Raw genomic sequence first — 22,275 nt, 5'->3', positions numbered from 1 at the left:
TGCATTCTTCAGATTTGAATGCTTTTTATGTTTTCTGAAAGCCCATGGCTTCACTTACAACAGGTTAAAATTGTAGTGGTAACTTTTACGGTGTAAAAAGATAATATATATTAAACGCCGTCCAAAATAAAATAAAAATATAAAATTATTTGATTCCCTAAAAAAAGTAAAACCTTTTTTCTTTGTATTAATAATAAAATAGATTAAGCTATTAAAATACTTTGAGTATAAGAATGTTTAAAATTTAAATAGCATAATATTGGCGACTCGCGTAATGGCTGTATATTTTTGACAGCTGGTTCAATGTACTTATTGGTTTAGTTAGAAGAATGTATAGAATTTTAGCGATAAATAGTAATGAACATTTACATAGTTATATACTAACAAATGTTTACTGTTGTCTGATACCATCTGATAATGTGAATAGCGTCTTCCCTCAGTATAAAAAATTGTTTTAATTTGAATAAATAATGACAGTAACTGTGTAGCCTCATTGGAGATTTTAGGCGTAATTTGGCGGCAAGCATGTACAGGCGTGGCGTAGAGCCACTTTGAGCCACGGCAAGAACTTTGCTACTCTTGCGTATACCCCCGGATAGCCCTGCCTCGCACACCCACGTCCCCATGACACGATTCCTGTAAACGACATAAGTTTAATGTAATCGTTATTATTATTCAGTTATTAACTATAGAGATATGCTCGGGATTTCTCTACGAGGTTCGAGAGGCGCTGACGAACGAAAGTAACCAACATCTCTGAGCGAATTAGTGACTTGAAGTGGCTGTCGGCAGGCAACCTGACGCGCGGGATAGATAGACGCTCGAGCTTTAAAGTTCTGGAGTAAACCACCGGTTGCCAAGCGTAAAGTAGCTCTTCCGCTCACAACTTGAATAGATGACCTTGCTAAGCCGTTTCGAACCGGTCGCATTGGAAATCTATGGGTGAGAGGTATGTTCAGCAATGGACGCCCTTCAGCTCTAATTGTATTGCTCACTTATCGATGATAATAATGATGGAGTGTTTAGTACTATATAAACTCCGTCAGCGCCTTTGAGAAGCGCGTCGTGGCGTTATGAACGGATTTTATCAAATTTTAACCGGAGATGGTTACGTTCATTAAAAAGAGCTTTTATAGCTATAAAACTTCGTCAGAATATTTTTTGGCATGATTTTAGTATTTTGCACCCTTAAATGTAGTGCAAAGGTCACGCGAATCAGGCGAGAGGTATGTAACATAAGAATCAGAATAATTTACATCTTTATACTTTGTGTGACAGACTCCAGAACCTAGCGTTCACCTTAAATTTTTAGTTCTGGTACTCACCGACGATAGTGTAATGTGGGCGTGGCAGTAGCAGCGGTCCGCCCGAGTCACCGGTGCAGGAGTCCCTCTCGGGAGCGTTGGCGCACAGCATCCTCGGCGTTACTTTACGACGGCCGTACCCGGCGCCGGAACATTCCTCTTGCGCCCAAATGTTCACCTCCGCCTATGCATTAACGTTTATATTTATACTAGCGTTTACGAGAGAATGCTCTCTATAACTGGCCACAACGGCCACAATAACTTTTGAAATTAAAGTTATTTAATTATTCCGCGTTCTAATTTCAATTCGAACGCCGATTTCAATTCGGACGCTAGCAGTGAGATACTCGTATTCCCTTATATAAGGGACTTTAACACAAACATATGTTTGTGTTAAAGTCACGATTGTAAATAGCCTCTGTGTAATATACAACACAGTCTTCAAGACGAGAATGAATAGGTTTATTCTATGCAAGCATATACCATCGTAAATCTCGTCATCGCCTTACATCACGTAAAAGAGAGAGATTAAATGCTTCGCCTATAAACGAAAAAAAAAAGAAAATAGCTTCTATGAAATTGGGTCCTCCTGGCATTCTTATTAAGATCAGGTGAATAATTATTGTCCTCGCCAACTGAAGCCACGCTACTTCCAAAAAAGAGACGCTTAGCAACTTATGTAAGTTTATTGTGGTACAATACTCACCTTCATAGGTATACTAGACGGTGGACCCTTTTCAATAGTGCTCCCCCATCCTGATACAATGGCTTCGACGCCTTCCAGTCTGTTATCATCGTCCAAATCTAAAAGTTGTTTTATGTAATTACGTTAATAAGAAATTTAAAAATCGAGGGAAATTCCAAGACAGGTAAATAATTTATTTAAGAAAGAAAAGGACCAATATTTAGTCACTTCCGCACATGCAGTGGTAGTCGTGCAACAAAGTGCACCGCCCGCCAGCCCGCTGATAAATGCGCATGCGGCAAACAATGCGAATTACACAACTACCACCGTTAAATCACTCAACACGTGTTTCACACCTCCACGGGGCATCTTCAGGAGTTACGTTACACCGATTAGTGCCAAACACAGAGTGAGCGGAAGTGGCTAAATATTGGTCTTTTTCTTACTTAGGATGGACTTCCGCAAAATAACGCCTGATTCCATTAAAAAAAAATATTTTTTTTTTCTTTACAAAAACATTACTTGAATATTATTAAAAAGTAATTAATATTTAATTATTAGATAAAAGTTGAATCTTATGTAATTTGAAAGCGAACTATAAAAGGAGATTGGTTATAGATATTTAAAAAGGTGATAAATAAGAAAAAGCGTTTTCAAAATTCGGATATCTACAAATTCAAATTTAATATTCTTTATTATCTATACCTGCAGATGTTATTCCAGAATTTATTAGCCAGTCGCAACATATATTAATGTAACATATATCATAATGATCACTTTATAAAGGGCGACTGGAAACAGGTGTAAAAAACTTTATAGCTTTTTATTGATAAATGAGGCATGCATTTACCTTTTCAAAGCTTGTACTCCTATTATCAATCATCCTGTATATATAATGTAAACATAATATAACACGTTTATATGTGTTGTATTCTCTCAAATTGTCAACATTATATGTGACATGATACATTGCTTATTTTTTTTAAAATATCTTCGAAATACTAAAGCTTAGACAGTTATTATTATATCTGTAGATATCTGTGATAATTTATTAGCGACAATTTAAAATTGGAATTAGCGGTAAAGATCAATGGTGTGTGGTTTAGGATTTTGGTCTCGATTCGTGAATGTGTATTAATTTCATAACTTAACTCACTTTATGTGACAGAAGTAGGTGAATATAATCAAAGATAGCGGATAATAAACGTCATTTGTGATCAATTAAGGAATAAACTGTATCACAGTATCAAAAGAAACCACATAAACATGTTATAAACTCAATAATATAACTGAAATGAGTTTACGAAAATTTGTGTTTTAATTAATTATTGAACCTCATTTTATTTTAATTATCTTGCTTCAATATTCCGTTAGAAGTATTGATTTACACGTTATCAGTGGCCTTTTTTCAATTAGTTACGAATTTTATGAGTGGATAAGTCAAATAAAGTTATGAGAGATACAGATTTACAATATTTAAAAAAACTTCTAATGGAATACATGTGTTATAATGTTTTTTTTTTAATGAAAGGGAATGGTTTTACAAGAGTAAAAAAGACACAAAAGTTATAACTATTATTTACTGTAAAACATGAAAAAAAACTTTCAATTGTAATTTAATAATGTTCTACAACTTTGAACGACTCTTAACAATTTCTACACTTCATAGCACATTGCGTGGAGCGGCTATTTACGTTTTATATATTCCATTTCATTCTAACTTATACATGACGACTTGTAGGCGACATATTCAGATAGCGGAGGCTTATTGGACTCCTCAAAGCCATAAGGGTGTAAATCCTTATCAAAAATTTGGCCACGGAAAGAAGTGGGCGCTCACTATATGGGCTTAAAGTTTTACTACGTATCCAGGAGGTTATTCAATGAGGACAACGACGCTTTGGATGTTTGGAAGTAGTATTATTTTAGTAGTATTACATTATTTAATGAAACGAGACATTATCTGCATAATTAAGTGCTAAGTATGGGTATATTTAGTATTACAGCATTTAAAAACCTATATTAATTGGAGGTGAGAGGAGCGTTACTCTCGCACTCGATGCCAATTGGATTTTCGATAGACTCTATTTGAAAAAACATCCTGGTCCCTCATGAACGTAGATGGAAAATATTGCGTAATGTGATGCGAATATACGTTGATTGGTTACACCTATTTCAGATCACCCTGAATTAAGTGCTCATTCTCAAATATTAATGAAACCGGAAAGTAATGACGTATATTTAAGTTAAATTCAAGCGATTACATTTTTAACAGTGTTTATTTCTAATCAACAATATATTCACCTTTGTTATCAACAACCTTTCGCCATCTAATATACAAATTTTTAATGCAGCAGCGGTAAAAATCATTCTTATTTTCTGTAAAATATGTCAACAGAAACTACATTACTTTCCGGTCCCTTTAATACAGTTACATTAATGTACTATTTCAATTGGAATACGACAGGCCAAAAACTTCAGGCAGTACAAAGTGTACAGAATTAGATAGTTAGCAATAAATAATTTTAATATGTAGTAATCCGAATTTTGAAAGCGCTCTTACTTACAATATTATCATTGCGTTATTATCCATACGATAATTGACTGTAGAAACCTATACATTACCCCGAATTCTTAGGCTTAATAGTTTTAAATTCACATCAAATAGTTTGCACGTTGAAAGAAAGATCACGAATCGAATTTTTTATTTGATAAGCACTTTGCCGGGGATGAATGTTGCTAATATAATGCTGATAAAAAGGCATATATGATCCTTACCAGGAAGACAGGCAGGTCTATATAGATTGTCGGGGATAGGCTCAACGAGGCGCAGCACGGCGATATCGTTGTCGTAGGTAAACCGGTTGAAGTCGGGATGCTGTGTGACGTGCGATACTTGAATACCCTCCTGGTTCGAGCTGTTCACGTCGTACTCTCCCACTAGCACAGTGAGACGGGATGCTTCCACTCTGAGAAGAAGTAATGTTTGGTTAAATTATTTTATATACAAAGCGCAGGACGTCCATCTATAAGGTGGAGAACGAACGAAGAAGAAAATAGTGCATTTTACCAACGAAAACTGAATCGTTGGTTAGTGTAAGGTAATTAAAAAGGAAATTAAAAGAGATTTGTTACTTCTAAGTACTTTCAGTAACTGGACATAGACTTCAAAGACCGTTAAAACGTTATTAACCATAAAAAATGTACTAAGTAGGGTTATCCCTTCGAAAGATGTTTGGTTATTTATTTTAATCAAGACATCCTTGGCACAATCCTATTCACGCTAGCTAAGAATAATTCATTAAAATGCGCGGCACGAAGTCTTACAAAAGAAAACTGTAGACTACTGCGTAACTATGCAAAGAAAGGAAAACGTTGGCGCATCTAACGTATGATCTTGACCTCTTTCCTCTAATTTGAATTTAGAACAAACAATTGACGCACTGTTGCAATCAATCTTCACGCTTGTCCGAGATCGATAATATATCATGTCTTACACGAATTTAAAATACGTTTCATGAGTTCTGTGATTACAAGAATTTCGTCTATTGTTCTAAATTATAAAGTCTACAGGTTCAAACGTATAAAAGGTATTGTCAACAACAATCAGAATGTGAAAAGTTAAAATATGAATTTGAAAATTAAAAATAAATATGTGTTTAGTTCTTTGTACGTGTAAATCTCTTCTGTTACTGGTATGCAATATGGTGGTAAATTTTTTGGATAGATTCGCGAACCATTCTGATCCGCGAACTCAGTGTCGATGAAACTAAAGAGCCTCTAGACTAACAGCACTTAAGTCATTCAAAATATCTTTGGGAGAGGCCAATGTATTGCAGTGGGCGTTATTGACTGAAACGACGACGACAAAAATGACGGCTATTGCTTCCGGTTTGGTAACATTAACGCTAATACACTTCAGGATGACAAAAAATAATACATAACATAACAAAGAAGACAAAAATCATTTTGTAATCAATACAGAGTGTTATGAAATTATACGTGTAACATCATTAACATGCACTCGAGTCGAGTTGGTCATGTAATACACGTCAAGTGGCAGTGCGTGCGCGAATGTTCAGGTAAAGGTCAGTGATTACATTTATATGGAATAACATTTTGTTTTCAAATTTTATGTATACCTTTTTAAACACAACCAATTTCTAATAAACTTTCGTCTAAGCCTACATGCGATAGTAATAACAGACCCGACGATGTGACCGTTATTCATAGATAAATATTGTTGTCTACTTGGTTTACTGGATGATTTCTTATAGGTGCAAACGCTTTAAATAGGCGAATGTATAGCTCATATGCTGTATGGTACAACCTATTCGAAAATCAATGGTTTCTGAATAACGTAATAAATGAATACAGAAAAAAAAGAGTACTTACGAAATATTAAACTTAATTATTGTTTACTATCTGTCCCTGCACACTTTGTACTGACAGAAGTTATTGGCCTCTCGCATTTCGATAATAAAAAATAAATTAATGACAGATCGCTATAAACAGGGTGATTGAAAGTAGGTGTGAAATTCACCTTTAAATCTATTACAACCATAACACTGTATATACAGACTATCAATTTGTTACTGTATATTTATTTTATTTTTTTACAATTACACCTGTGTGCGCAAAACGATATTGATCATTCAATGAATTTAGTGCGCACACGCAGGGAACGGCAAAATTGAAGGCTGGGAGTAAAAGGTAAAAATCCATTTAATGTTACATAAATATTATTTTATTACTGGTGGGGTAAAAGTAATGTCATAATGTGAACGTGACTTAATTTTTACAAATGGCGCCAAATGTCATTGTTCTTTGACATTTACAATGTAAAGTACTATAAGTGTTTGATGTTAGATGTCAACAAGCGACTTACAATTAATGTCATCGATCTCTCACTTTCAAATATACTTTCTTTTTATAAAAAAAACAACAGAGCTTTTTTAATTTATAACATTTTTAACATTCAATTACTTTTGCACTACCTGTTATTTAATAAGTATAAATATATTACTAAGATAAGCGTCTTTCATGTCATATCAATTATAATAATATGATACAATACAAAACACATGTGTTTAAAATATCACATAATAAATTTTATAAGTTCATAACAGCAAAACTTTTAATAAAATTGTATTATAGGTGATGTATTTAGTGTAAAGGATTTTTTTAGTGAATAAAGTTTGAAAATAAATAGCTCTTCTTATTATTATTTTCAGCCAATAGACGCCAACTACATGTCATTGGCCTCCCCCAAAATTTCCACGACTACAAGTCTTGCATTTTCCGTATCCAGCGACTTTTCGCAATCTTAACTATGTCATCGGTCCACATATTTGCGGGCCTGCCCACTCTACGTCTACCAGCTTATCTTCGCCCCTCGAGAACCTATATATAATAACTTCATCTTGCTCATTTATTTTAAGGCCTACTTCTCTAAAAATTAATTATTCCGCTATTGTATTAAGGATATTGTAAGTCACTTCAAAAATCCGTCTGAATTTGTTATGGGTTCTTCTCAGACCAGGGCGCGTGAACTTACATGTGAAGGATGCTAATATATGGGAGTTCAAACTGATTTTAGTTCCTATCAAATCGCACGCTTCCGGCATTCTTCTCATAAGGTACATTAGTGGTCACTGTGAAGGATCGCACGAGGATAAAAATATAAATGAATAAATTAAATAAATGAAAATTATGACTATCCTCTTGAAAGGAATTTTATAGACTTTGTTATGTGTCATCATTATCATTTCCATCATAGGAAGTCCTCTGCTAGACATAGGCCTCCCCCATCCCATTTCTAATTAAGGTTGGAAACGACTTGCATCTTCGCAAATTAATATCTATAACAGAGGTGAGTCAATTGCGGATTGCAAGCCACACGCGGCGCTTTGAACGATTATTTTTGGCTTTAATTGATTTTCGAATTATCTCAATATTTAAATTTATATAACCTATGTCAGATCCTGGGAAATTGAATCAAATTACTGGTGTGAATAATTATTTTTAGTATTCCACCATAAAGTTAGCGAAATCCCAACACTGATCATAATTAACTAACCGGCATCATAAGTATTATTAGGAATGCTGTCATATACGTGTGACATTATACCTAACTTCAGTACACATATTCTGTACTTTTGTTTAAATAATTTCAATAAATATGTTTTTGTAAAAAAAAAACATTCTTTTCATATTTAAAATGCGTATTCAATTGCGGCCTATCACGACTCGCATGTATTTATTTGAAGAATTCTTTGTGTATTTACTTTTTATAATTATTACAAATAAATCATATCATTAGTAGATTAATGATCTTGTTAATTATGCACATATCTAACCATGTATAATCTTTGTATGCGTTTTCACGCATAGCCCGAATTGTTGCACTTGCGGATTTTCCTCGTTTATGTCATAACTAGATTATACCCGCGTTGTCTATTATTTACGAGCTGTTTCTATAAGCTGCATAAAAAATTTTCCTTTAAAATCAGGAACACGTGTAAACATACCGATAAAAAATGACGGAAAAATTGTTGGAAAATTTTATAAATATTTCATTTGAATTGCAGTGAACACATGAAAAAAGTAATTACAATTACTTAGTATTTTTCCGATGATTTCAATGTTTACATTACTTACCGCAAAGATTATGTACAGGGTGTTTTGCGTAACTTGAAAGCTGAAGCCCTTCGGAGTTCGGACATGCAAATTGTGTCACCGACTCACAGAGCTTGTGTATCACAAGTTGCATAAACCGGCACTCCATTTCGTTGTGAAACAAAGTGGTAAATAATTATCATTGATTGTGCAAAAAGTTTCCGTATACTTAGTCGAAAGCTACCGCGAAAGTTTTGTTCGGTTGCGTCCTTATTGATTTTTAAATATTTGACGGTGCCAGCCAGCACTGTCACCAGACCTGAACCCAATCGAAGATCTTTGGAAGATACAGAAGCGTATGATTCGGAAGCACAGCTTCCAAAACAGCATCGAAAAACATTTTAAAAACTGCTGTACTGGATAAATAGAGTGCTATAACTGCGGATGAGTGCGAAAAGCTTTAGTAAAGATTGCCCCTACGAAACACTATCATAAGAGCTACTAAATGTTGATTAAATTTTCTTTTTAATTAAATATAAGATTGTTGAGAGCAATATCGGTTTTATTTCTTAACCCGAACAGTTAAAGTAGTTAAATTGTAGGTTGCCTAATACTTTTGACCAAGACTGTATGACAACTTGAGCTATATGCGTGAGAATATTAATAAAAAATGCGTTGTTCATAACGTTATTCCTAGAAATAAAGATAAGCTTGGTATACCTTTGTCTAGACTTCATAAAATTTTAAACCTTTTTATTGGATACCTTATACCAAATTACAATACACCTCCATAAGTTGTTTTTGAACTTTCATATAACGAATTATTAATTGAAGAAGTTTATACAAAAACTTGTAAAAATCCTATTATTATAATATAATAATTATTGTTAAAATTACTAGTAATAATTAAATAACTAAGCGAAAACAAAGCATGGTTGAATGATTTCCTATATTTAATTAAGGAGATATTTATTATAAAAGTTATTGTAAAAGTTATCATAAAAAACATCCGACTGATTTTATTATAAGTTATTCTCAGATCAGGGTGTGTTTGGGACACTTGTAGCCAGGATTTGATATTAAAGGATTCCATTACAAGATTGTTTAATATGATTCTAATTTCTATAAAATTGGACACTTCTAACGTTTCTATCACACGTATACCCGTGATAAATATAAGTGATATAGCGGGTGATAATATAAATAATTTAATATATGGATATTGTAATAAACATGGCCTATATCATCGAGTGAATTTTTGGTTTATCTTGTCCCATTTAAAAATAAAAATTTACTTACTTTAATGGTGTTTTGAGCCCGTGCATAAATGATGTACTTGTATTGTCACTTTGGGATTAAAAAAATATAGTCCAAGATAAAATTTAAATTACCTACAAAGAAATCCTCTTCACCTTACGTATGACGCGGCCAGTAGGAAGAGGGTTGTAACATAAATGTGAGAGTTGCCATAATCAAAATAATGTGAGCCGTTATTACTGAGATTGCGTGTTACTTTTTATCGGATGGGCAATAAAAAAAAATCAGCAAATCGACGTGGCCCCGTGCCCTCCGTCCGCTGACTCAGACGAATATTTACGACATTATGTTTATGAACGCTTAATGAGTGGTTAGAAATCAATAACGGTTGTTCGAAATTTTTTTGACATTTCCTTTTAGTAATTCATTTCATAAACTAGATTTTGTATCAAAAATACACGTTACATAAAATATGTTTTAACTTTTCATTATGTGTAGACAAAAAATGGTCTAAAAAGGGATTTTATTTTCGTTTGACACCGTTGCGTTATTCATATTTAAGGATTCCATACTTGCAATGTCTTTGTATTTTGAATATAAATAAAAGATGAAGATTTCGGTATTGATTTTAATGTTTAACAAGGAAACTTTTCTAGGGTGCGTTTCAGAATACAATTCCATATTTTTTTTTTAAAAAAACTACGTTTTCAGTAGTGGAACATAAAAATTAATTATATTACGGCAAAAGAAAGTTAACACTGTCCAAAACTATTTATAATCTGTGTTATGGAGGCAAATTAATTGAAAAGGAAATACATACACGAGAACTTCAGAATATAATAAGAAGACAGTAACCAACAGTCGAGGTTCTTTTATTATGTTTGTTTAATGGTAATCATTCATGTTACTGAAGGATATTTTTTAAATTTATTTATTTTTTTTGTTTAATTTTTAAGTATAAAAAAAATATTTAACTTTATTTTTTTAGTAAAATCACCGCAAAATTTAATCAATTCAACGAGTATTTTTGTTAAGCCTATATCTAATAAAACCCGTAAACATACCTACACACAGTAAATTTATAACACCCTAAGAACGGGTTAAAATAAAATACAGATTAAAAAGCTACTATAGTAAGTAAAGATTTTAACACATCCGTGGCAGAAAGTCAATTACTAAAGGGAGTAGCTTTAAAAGTCACAACTTAATAAGTTTCTATTTAAAAGTCAGCTTTGCCACAGTGCCGATTTTTATGTAACATTCGATAAGAACATATCGATTTTTAAACGGTTATTAAAGAAAAAAAATCACTCGCGCACAGTCAGAATACAATTTCAATTTAGTTAATTGGCAAATTAAGTTTTTATACCTTTACTCGATGCAGCCGCTCGCTAATTGAAAGGCGACCTAGATATCTTTACGCCAGTTATTGCGTTTGCCTCATAAACATATTCTTTAATTTTTTTTTGTTAATGCCTTACACGCTAATTATGGCGTATCAATGTCCTGCACTGTTTTCATAACTCTACTTAGTGGAAATTATTTCGTTGTGGTTTACATTACTTTAAAAGCAATTATGATCGCGAAAGTCAATGTATGTCTAATTCGATAATGTATAATTTTCATTAGTCAGTTAATTTATGTTGTCAACGTTTACTCGTAAGTATAGTGCGGTATTGTTTTAAAAAACCGTGTATATATAAGCTGTCATCATCATCATTTCTTGCCTTGGTTCTGTCGCGGATTTCCAATAGAATCGCTTGGAAGCCGTCCAGCCAGCGTCTTCCGACGACCTTAGCAAGGTCGTCTATTCACGTCCTATGTTTTGCTTCCGTCCGTGGCTTTCACTCTAGAACGTACAGGACCTAGCGGCAATCTGTTCTGCACACTATATGACCTGACCGCTGATACTTCGTGTCACATAGACACAGGTGACTATGCACAAGGTCCTCACCATGGGATCTTGGCTTCGAATGTCACTTACTGATAATATCCGTTTATCATTCCGACATAAGTGCGAACGGGAGGTCCAAACCTTTGATCGGCTGCTATTGACTGGTTAATAATACTACTACGGCTTCGAAAGGCGTTAGTGCTGGGGGAATAACTGGCGGAAGTAATGTAGTGCAATGGTAAGACCATATTACTAGACGATCGGAGGCTGGCGTCCCCTCACACATTGGTCGTAGACTTTATGCTGTACAACATACAACCTATTTTTTTTGGAACGTGTACTCATTGTTTGCCTATATGCAATTACAGCTTCATCAGGATTGAGTACAGTAACTAATCACGGGAAAATGATTTATTTTTTGGAATCGATTACCATGTTGATAATACTTAATGTGTTTTATATATAAATATAACTGTTTACAACATTCCACAAAGCTACAGATTGAATCAACAGTCTTTTTATAATTAACGAGTCTGTTTATTAATTAAACGCAATATTTTTGTTTCACTATAACTGGTTAAGACAAAGCGTCTTTGATATTTGGAATAACCCCGAAATTTTAAGTAAACATATATTCGCCAGTTTACTGTTAATAAATGATTATGACTAATATGTGGTGCAATCATCGAAACTGTTTATTTGAAACGACTGCAATGGCAGTAGTGAAAGTTCCAAAAGGTAAAAAAAATATTAAATGAAAATTTATATTAACTAGATAAATATTAATTTGCATTATAAGAATTTTTGTTTATTTGTAAAATAAACATCTATACGAGTACTTCCTAAAAAAATGTAATGTTTGCTGTCCTTTACAAATAAAGGTTGCTGGCGCAACGCTGTGAAGAGCTCGTTTTGAAAGAACCAAAAACATCAGAAGTACTTAAAAAAACGATAGAGGAAAATCTACATAAATATTTTCCTAACACCAATAGCCATAAGTCAATATCAACTAATTGGTAAAAATAAATACAGGCATAAAGGTATGAACTTTCTCTCGGACGCCTGTATACCAAAATTTGGAATATTAAAAACATTAAGAATAATTAATAAATGTTTTTAGTCATACGAATAAAGGAACTTCAGTAGATAAGTTAAAATTAATAGGGTGAATTTTAATATCGCCTATGGCAGTAGTTTGTTCAAAGTATATTATTTTATTAAAAATTGTTTTAAAGCAAATCAATTAAAGTTGTTTCAAACTGCCCCCAAAGTTTAAGCAGATTAAATAATTTATAACCCGAATATATAACTGTAACTTTAATTTGGTGCTTTTGCGGTGTTGTGTAATTTGTTCCATTACACCGTGTATGTGGGTTAAAGGTTCACCGTAAAGAAGTACACTAAATCGATATCGATTTTTAACTTTTTTATCAGCGAGATCGGATGTAGCGCAAAAATGCCGCACAGCCAAATTTGTCGGGCAAGTTGATAAGTGGAGCGACACTATACCTACATACTTAAGTAAAGGTTGTAAAGATACGCTGGTACAGTTTCGATAAAACGAACGGAGGATTTGGATCGATATGGCAAAATAAAGACAGAAATTTAAATTGCCAACTTGAATGGAAATTTTAAAACAACTCTTTCTTATTTTCTTTTTCGAAAGGATTATTGGGTCAGTGGAGATATCGATGCAAAACTGCATGAGATTATATTTCAACAGAACATCTTTGCGAGTCTGTATTCTTTCTCGATAAAAAAGGTCGACTTGCCAAGTCATTGTTAGAAAATTTTATGACTCAAATTTTTTTTCGTGACTCATATCATTTCTTATGTAGAATTAAATTTCCTTAGACAAAATATTAAATAGAAACCATAGATAAATTAAAATTTTAATTATATGTCGGAACACAATAAAATTCCTAGAAAAAAATAATTATTATATTTACACATTCCCTATAAATTAAAAAATATATGATTACGCCTTATTTTTATTTAGTAAAACAATAACTGTATCAATGTATAATAAATTGCGCATTAAAATTTATTGCTTATAAAGAATCTTATGCACATATCTTGTGGATTTCATTGTCAAAAACTATTTATTTTAAGACTGCCGTGTTAAATCACAGCTTTCGATCAATTAATGATTTTTTTATTTATGGTATCTGATTTAATTATTAATTTTTTAATTACAGTTATAATCATGTTCAATATTATAATGAACAATTCGTCTCTTACGAACTAATTAACCTTTATAGCTCTTGTAAGCGAAAACAAGTGAAATTTAATAACGGGCGCGCGGTATTCATTTACATGTGTTGACATAAAGTCGATTGTGTTGTCTCTGGTTGTCTGTCAATAATTGTTCACTTTCGAATTTCTCATTGTAGGTCATGGCGTTTGATATTTAGAATAAAGAATACGGGGCCTGACATGAATTTTCTATCATGTTACCACAATAGATTCATATTTTTAATATTTTTTATATGTCATTCACTGTCATTTTTATGTCATATTTACTGTCACTTTTATAATTCATGATACAGTAGTGAAGAAGAAATTTTTAAGCTTTATTATCACTTATCCTATAAATCTTTCGCACTGTAATAGGATTTTAACATGTTTATTTAAGTCACTTCACTGAAATTTGGAGACATTACAAGGTAATGTATTGTAATACCATACGCATTTGTGTAAAAGGAGTTAATAAAAGCCAATAGGAAGAATATATAACAACCCTTTTTCTATTTCTAGTGTTGTACTTGTGTAAATAACATTTTGTCACAAAACGCTCATTGGCAGCTGTAAACCCTTATATTCATAAACTATAGTTCATACTAAACCAAACTGGATGGTAGCCTAGCGGAAAAGGTGTGAGACTTGCAATCGAAAGTCGCGGGTTCAATTTCGGAGATACAATGTCAAATAATTCACACTTTGTGAATTATATGATCGCTATTGTTCTCAAACAAGTTTCCAGAGGATAGGCAGCAGCGTCTTCTGCATACCATAACAAAACCATGCGATCGCGAATCCGCCTGCTAGCTTGACGATTATGGTATATCCTCTTATAGATTCTAGGGAAGGCTTATGCCTTCCCGAAACGACGACTATATTCAAAAATTTATTTACTTATTTCTCACGGTAAAATATACCATTAGCACGAGAGTGTCTCACGATTTTTTAAAAATACAGGACGTTATTTATTGTTAGTTTAATAGTTAGTTATTTTCCATTAAAAATCGAATAAAATGCTTTAAAATGCTTAAAATGTAAAGATACATTAGAAATTCAATATGAGAAAGTTGGTGAAAATCTTTAAATATTTTCAATATTCTCGTTTGTATCAGTTTATATATAAATTGGAAAAAAAAATACGTGAACTGCCAATAAATTTCTTGATCACTAACAATCAGACGATTTCCAATTTAGATATTAAAATGCAGTAAAAGTTAACATTAACCATTAATTTATTTTCTAGGAATTATAAATTATAAATAGTCATTTGTGTAAATTGAAGTCTCAGTCCGACACAGATTTTGATGTGAAACCAACATTGTTCAAAGACGGAAGTAATTTAAAATTTTGTTAGAGGAAAAGTAAGAGGAAATAACGAGATTTTTTATCTGAAGTGAACATAGCATCACTTCCACCCATTGTTGTGCCGGTGTCGAGTAAGAGCATAGATCATATGTTCTACAGATCAGCATATTAAATAGACGAAAGGATGTACGTTTTGACGAAGATTTTTTTGTCTCTTAAGAACGAATTAAAAAATATATATTATAGATCGTTAAAATTAATAAAACATGGTGGATATATTTTTTTAACTAGGAGCAGGAACCGTGTTTTCTGTTAAGAAATTATATAGATCATTATTTGTTAATAACTGATATATATCTTAATGCTCTGCATGATGGACAGTACATAAACTTAGTATCTTCATATTTAAGTGGTATGATGAATTTTTCCACCGAACAACCTGTAGTTATCATTTTCTGCATAAACAATTGCATGTATGAGCTTTATATCCTACTCCTTCGACTGACTTACCCCACACTAATGGATATCGTGACTCTTTTTCAAAGGTAGTACTAGTAGTAGTACTATATGTGCACTCTATATCTATGCACATTTCGTATACATATATAATAAACTCACTCGAAAATACAATGCGTGGCTGTGATTAGATGGTCCCGAGCGACAACCGTAGCTCCGCAGATCACCTTCCCGTCCCTCTTCAGTGCCGCCAACCAAGGCAGCTCTCCAGGAGATACTGCACGTCCTCCTACCACCCTCGCACCGCGCGCCACTCCACACGCTGAAATATAGCAGATATTAAGTTTTTTTTGAACAACTTTAGTCGAATTATTACAAATGAGTCTTTTACAATTATTCTTAACTTCTAAATGTGTCAAATGTGGAAGCTAACGGCTTAAGGAAATTCATCACAAGTGACATACACATCTCTCCCAGAGCTCACCTGAAATTCCTTTATGTTAGCTATTATCAAAAAAAAACTAAGCATTTATGATGGCCGCTGTGATGGTGGTTCTGAAGGGGAAACCTTCGATCGGCAAGCGAAGCGTGGAACGTACACCCACATGATGTATAGACAACCTAATTAAAGTCGTCAGAAGACGCAAGATGTATGCCGCTTCGACCCCAAATGGAAATTAATGGGGGAGGCCTATGTTCAGGATTGGACATCCTGCGGCTGACATGATGATAAAATGCCTTTATGGATCTCCCGCTTCAAATCAGTTAAAGCTGTAAATGCCAACTGGCAAATAGCAAAACAAACAATGAAACAACTTTAATACAACAATGTCACTAGAGCACATTTTACCGCCATTTCGTTTACATATTTTTACAGATTATAAATGGTGACTTAGCTATAAGAATTGTTAGAACTATCGCCAATAGATTTAGATGTAATAATTTAGTTTATTGTTTACAGAATTGTATTCTAAGCAATGCTTCAAAAAATAAAACAATTGCTTTTAAAAATGTTTTCAGTATTTTAACTTGCAACATTTATTTCAAACGAACTAGGTCAAGTTGTGATTGGTTGATAATGCTCTGACTCACCGGAAACTGTTTCAGTTTATCTTAATAGTGAAAAATGTTCAGAATGCTTTACGCAAGTGCTGTCTCTTTATAACAAAACTTCGTTGACAGTAACGTTTTTGTATGATATTATATATAATACCTAAGCAAAACTATAGATTTGTTTATTTTAATAGAACAATATACACGTGACAAAATTGTCTAAGTGAACAATATAAAAATGGACACCTATTTCCCTTGCTCATGCTATTTCCAATTCGAAAATATTTTTAGCAATTTCATTCATCTTTTCTTCGTAACTTTCCTAATTCTTTAAAAAAGGTTCTTATAGAAAAAAGAAGTTATAAAATTGCAAAATAAAAGTTAGATTTAATAGTAAATCATAAAATAAATTGACTATTGCAACTTTGTTCACTTGACAGTTCGCTTTGAACTTCGCACGTTTGACAGTTGACGCGCTGCTATTTTTTTTATTCATCGTTTAACAGCTGTATCCGTCAGTCAGCATTCATAGATCACAAAATTTATTTATTAATTTTACATTTAATTAATAAATACAGTGATGACTCTGAAATATATTACATTAATTATTATTATCTATAGGAATGTGTGTGACAAGCTCTAAATTTTTAGCTCTACAAAGTCTGTCGAAATAGCTGTAAAATCTAAAGGGTCCAATTACTTCTAAAATGATTTAATCCAGACATTAGCAGTGCTTGCCGTTTAAAATTGCTTAGGACGTTTTATAAGATATTATTGTGTAACGCTTATTTCTATGTCGTTACATAAATTGGTAAAGAAAAACGTTTTAAAATGATAAAAAATTAGCCGTCCTTTTCCATAAACTTTTAGAACTTTACAACCTAATTTATTTATTCCTTAGAAATATACAGTGAAAAAAGGTAAAGATAAAATTGGTTTATTACTAACTGTTCACCAATTTCATGTCTCTATCAATAGAAAAAACAAGAGAAAGTAACTAAAGAGATTTACCTTAATATTAATATTGAAGAAAGTTGTAAGAATTTTTAAGTGTATAAAACACATAAATTAATTAATTAAAGTACTAATAGCAAAGGAACCAATACTGTTATTATTTTCTTAAAAAGCGGTTTAAAATACATACAGGTTTGTGATTACCGAACTCTGAAGTGGATTAGTTACAATCCGTGTCCATCTGGTCTAGTATGTTTAAGATAGGGGTCCTAACTCTCTCTAGCTTCTACGATTTAGAGGCGGACGACAGATCGACGTTGTCTTAAACCATTGCAATAGTGCAAAAGTTTTAGAAGTAATGCGAATTACGCATAATATGAGAGTCCATCCCCAGTCCATCTAGAATAGGACAGACTAAGGAAATGTGTCAAGAAAGAAACGCTTAACACCGCGTAGGGGGTGGGCACCAAGCAACTTTAATATTCCATTCTGTACGAGAGTGCTTTGAGGACCGAATGACGGCACCATCGGTTGCTAATATTGTATTATGAGGAGTGTTTCCACAGTTAACATTGCTACTTCTGTGGGAAGCAATGGACTTGAATGAAATCTAATTTGTAACTGTTACTTTTATATCCTTAGATTAGTTGAGTCTTAGTATTAAATGTAAAACCGTTACTAATTGGTTAATAAATGGTAAAATAATAAATAACTAGAGGCTGGTCATCATTGTAATAGAAATGTATCAGATACGTAAACAAGTACGAAAACCTCTTTTTTAATTTTACACGTACTAAACGCCATCGTCTAACAAATCGGGGGGCAATGATAGATTATATTGTACTCGCATAGTTCAAAATCCCCAAGATATTCCTCGATCATCGCTATATGACGGGAATCCGGAAATGTTTTCAAATATCTACAGCCCCGTCTTGAAGAAAATTCCGCCCTTCACGATACGCTCTGCTATGCTAAAAGTGCACCAAAAGTGACTTGCTTCCGTTTCCTATTTGTATGATAACCATCAGCAGTCAACTTAGTGTCCGTATTATTTGAATTGAAATGTATGAGATACTATGATCGGTAAAATATGTGTATTAAATATTAATTTTGTTTTAATTAAAAAAAACGGTAGATACATAATTTACAACCGGTAATGTATATACTCTAATATATTATATTATTGACATTATACAGTCGAATCAGTAAATAAATATATTTATAGGTACACGTTTTACTTGATCTTGTTGCTCACGTAAAAAGTTTTTATTTTTTTGTTATTAAGTTCCTTTGGTAGCCCTTAACCACGGCATTGGACAAAATGTTTATTGATGTTATCGAACATTTAAATCTTCTCGAACACAAAGGCAAACGATGTTATAGAGAGCAAATACTGCGTCATATTTTAATGTCGCAGAATTTGGGACATACAGTTATCCCTTGAAATTCCGTGGTGTGGGTGGAGGCGGATGATAAATATCTTTTTAATATACACACTTGACGAAGACATATTTATGCCACTAAAATATTTATAACCTAATCTTTTTATAAATTATCTTTCAATAAAACTCATACACGAGAGAAATCGATTATTTGAATATTTCCAAATAAGTTTCGTGTTAAAAAGTAACAAAATCTATGTTTGTAAATAAAATTATATATATGTACATGACAGTAAAAAACTTTATAGAAAAATGTATTTTGTATTGTTTTTTGTTAAATATTAAACATTCTACATAATTTTGATGGAATCTTTCACTATGTCAATTTATCCATTTTATTTACATATTTCATTTCTGAAACATTACAAAATCTATAATGCTAGGTGTCCTCCGCTCTCTTGACGTGGAATAAAATCTAGACAGATTTTTTTCTAGCTGCATAATTTCGCCTTGTGAATTTATGTAAATGCCTTATGGTTTCAAAGATATAATTTTTTTACTTGCGTTGAACTGCTGCATAATCGACATTAAACTACTTCTAATAATAATAATCAGGAAATCTCTTTTAAGGTGGCGAAGCTCGTGGCCACCCTGGGGAGTTTCGGCTCGGGCCGGGTTAGGTAAAAATGTATGTATAGATAGATATGTGAATTATTTATATTAATATCACACTATATAAGACATAGATCGAGAGAGTAAGAAATGGGCCGCTAATTTAATACATAAGAAGAAGGTTTTCGCAGTTTGAGTTGCGTCGTTTTATGGGCCTACTAAGAAAATTTGCAACGCGAATACACAAATATATGCCAGCCCTTAAAATGACAAGTCTGTATGAAACAAAGTGCCGTTACTTTCGACCGAAATTATAAAATTTACAGACATTATAAAATTTATTGTCATAATCTGTTAACGAAATCATGCATCCGTTATTATTGATCTGTGGCAGAATGTATAACCCAAAATTTAAACCGTTCGTCATGCATTTCGAAGTGAATTATCTCAACAATAAAAAAATCAACTTTCACAATCAATATAAAAAAAATTGAATTATTTGTTAACAGAATTATTTATGAGCTATTAAAATGTATTCTAAATCTCTAAATATCAATAAATATGTATCGATGTACATTTTGACGTTACAAAGAAAATCACTCTGAAATATGTTACATTAATATATTTTTATATTGGAATGGGAAAAGGATTAAAAAATTTTATATCTTCCCTAAATGTCAGTAAATATGTATCTATATTCACTTCGCCATTGCAAAGAAAATCACTCTGAAATATGTATTATTAATAAATGTTTTCTATTGGAATGCGAGAGTATGTATATGTATGTGTATGCCTATGTTCTCTGTACAAAAAAATAAAAAATACTTATAATAAATAATTGCGCAAGTAGAAAGTTTTTTTTTTTAATTCTTGAACCTGGTTAAAGTCGGATGACATATAACTTTGATATGGTCAAATGCCTGTACATAAAGTATCGATAATTATTCAGGCTTCTTAGGTTAAATTGCATGGCATTTCCGGTTAAAAAAAGATGTTTTTCTTATTTGACGCGCGATGAATTTTGGCGGGAATTTATTTTTAAGTAACGAACTGTAAAGTTCAATGTTAATAAATTAAAACGACATGTTAGACATTAGTGTAACCTTTCACTTTTTTGAGGACGTAAAGCTATCCATCACAACTGTCTTTCATATATCAATATTGTAGACTAGTCATACAATAACATTTTAATGTTAAAAATTTACCTTGTATATTATTTTTAATTTATTTTAGGTAAATTCCATAGTAACGAAGCATTGTCACTTAATTTCCCGTTGATCCTTTTCACACCAATTTTTTTGTCAATTTTGTGACTTGCATTCAAGTAGCGGATACTTAGGAATAATTATATAAAGATATAATTTTATTCTTCTATAAATACGGATATGTTGAACGAAACGTGACTCTATTGTCTGATTAGGAAAATTATTTAAAAATATTAAAATATTACAAAGGGTGTATTACACGAGGGTGCATCAAGAAATGATAAATAAAATTTGTAGTTATCTCATTATTTCAACGCTAGATATCGCTATGGTTTAGTATTATAAATTGAACGTGAACCTAGATATTAAATAAACCACCAAATACATAATCAAGATTTAAGGAAATATTTATTCTAACGTATTTCTTTTATACAAATCATATGTACTTTGAAATGTGAAGTTTGTGATTTGCTATAAAAATGTAAAATATTTATATATCATAAATGTGCACTTATTAATTAACGTGATATATTTAATTTAGTTGCCTATACTTTTTCTCTTTGAGCAAAAATACTGCGCACTAGACGTATGTCCTCATTTAAACTGTGTTGCTATTCTGCAATACTGTAAGTGCGTAGACTCTAAAACATTTCAAATTCGTTTAACACATGCTTTATGACATAACACGAGGAACTGTTGTTGACAATCTCTTGAATCGATCGCTTTATTAAATTAATTAATTATTGAGTATTAATCGGTGGAATATGTGCTTTAATAATATTTACAAGTAATATTTTAAATAATAATTTTTAATAAATTATTGTTACTAAAAAGGAAAGAGTGTAATTTTTTCAATGTTGTTTATTAAAATTAAAAAAAAATATATTTAAAAATTATTGAACCGCAAATACTTACCTAAAATAATATATATATTCATAAATAAAAAAGGTAAATATAAATCACATACATGTAACCTTACATACATTTAGACACAGACATACATCGGCACAATATTTCCCGCGCTTTTTTGACACATCACAAAACACAAATATAATAAATGTAGGCTATATGTTATTGGTGTTAAAGGGACTGTACACTCACTGCAGGGTTTGCAGGCGCGTGCTGCCGCGAGCACGGCTAGAAGGCACAAGGTGCGTAACATGTCTGCCGAAGTCACAGTCCACTCTGGAGGCAGCGGGAGACGCCGGCCCACCTATTATAGGCCGCGGGCGGCGCCTCTGATAAGGCCTCGGGGCCAGGGTGACCGTATCAGGCCAAGTTCACGGATACGCGGCGACTGAGCGAGTGA

The 22,275-nt window shown here is 32.5% G+C and overlaps 1 protein-coding gene across 1 annotated transcript; it reads right to left on the bottom strand.

The window, feature by feature from the left end:
• LOC137924545 (trypsin beta-like) lies at positions 1 to 22,128 on the bottom strand. The gene is made up of 6 exons (XM_068767938.1): positions 22,068 to 22,128; positions 15,923 to 16,082; positions 4,768 to 4,958; positions 2,011 to 2,108; positions 1,326 to 1,488; positions 1 to 636 (listed from the first exon to the last, which is right to left on the bottom strand). Exons 1-6 carry the CDS (start codon positions 22,126 to 22,128, stop codon positions 503 to 505), a joined length of 807 nt encoding a protein of 268 aa, XP_068624039.1. The 3' UTR covers positions 1 to 502.
• Positions 22,129 to 22,275: the final 147 nt, after the last annotated feature.

Source organism: Battus philenor, unplaced genomic scaffold (assembly GCF_028537555.1).
Source record: "Battus philenor isolate CCGP_79_NKW_IND1 unplaced genomic scaffold, ilBatPhil1.0.hap1 SCAF_10, whole genome shotgun sequence".
In the NCBI taxonomy this organism is placed as follows: Eukaryota; Metazoa; Arthropoda; class Insecta; order Lepidoptera; family Papilionidae; genus Battus; species Battus philenor.
The sequence above is the reverse complement of the archived record's forward strand: the minus strand, read 5'-3'. Positions and strand labels throughout refer to the sequence as shown.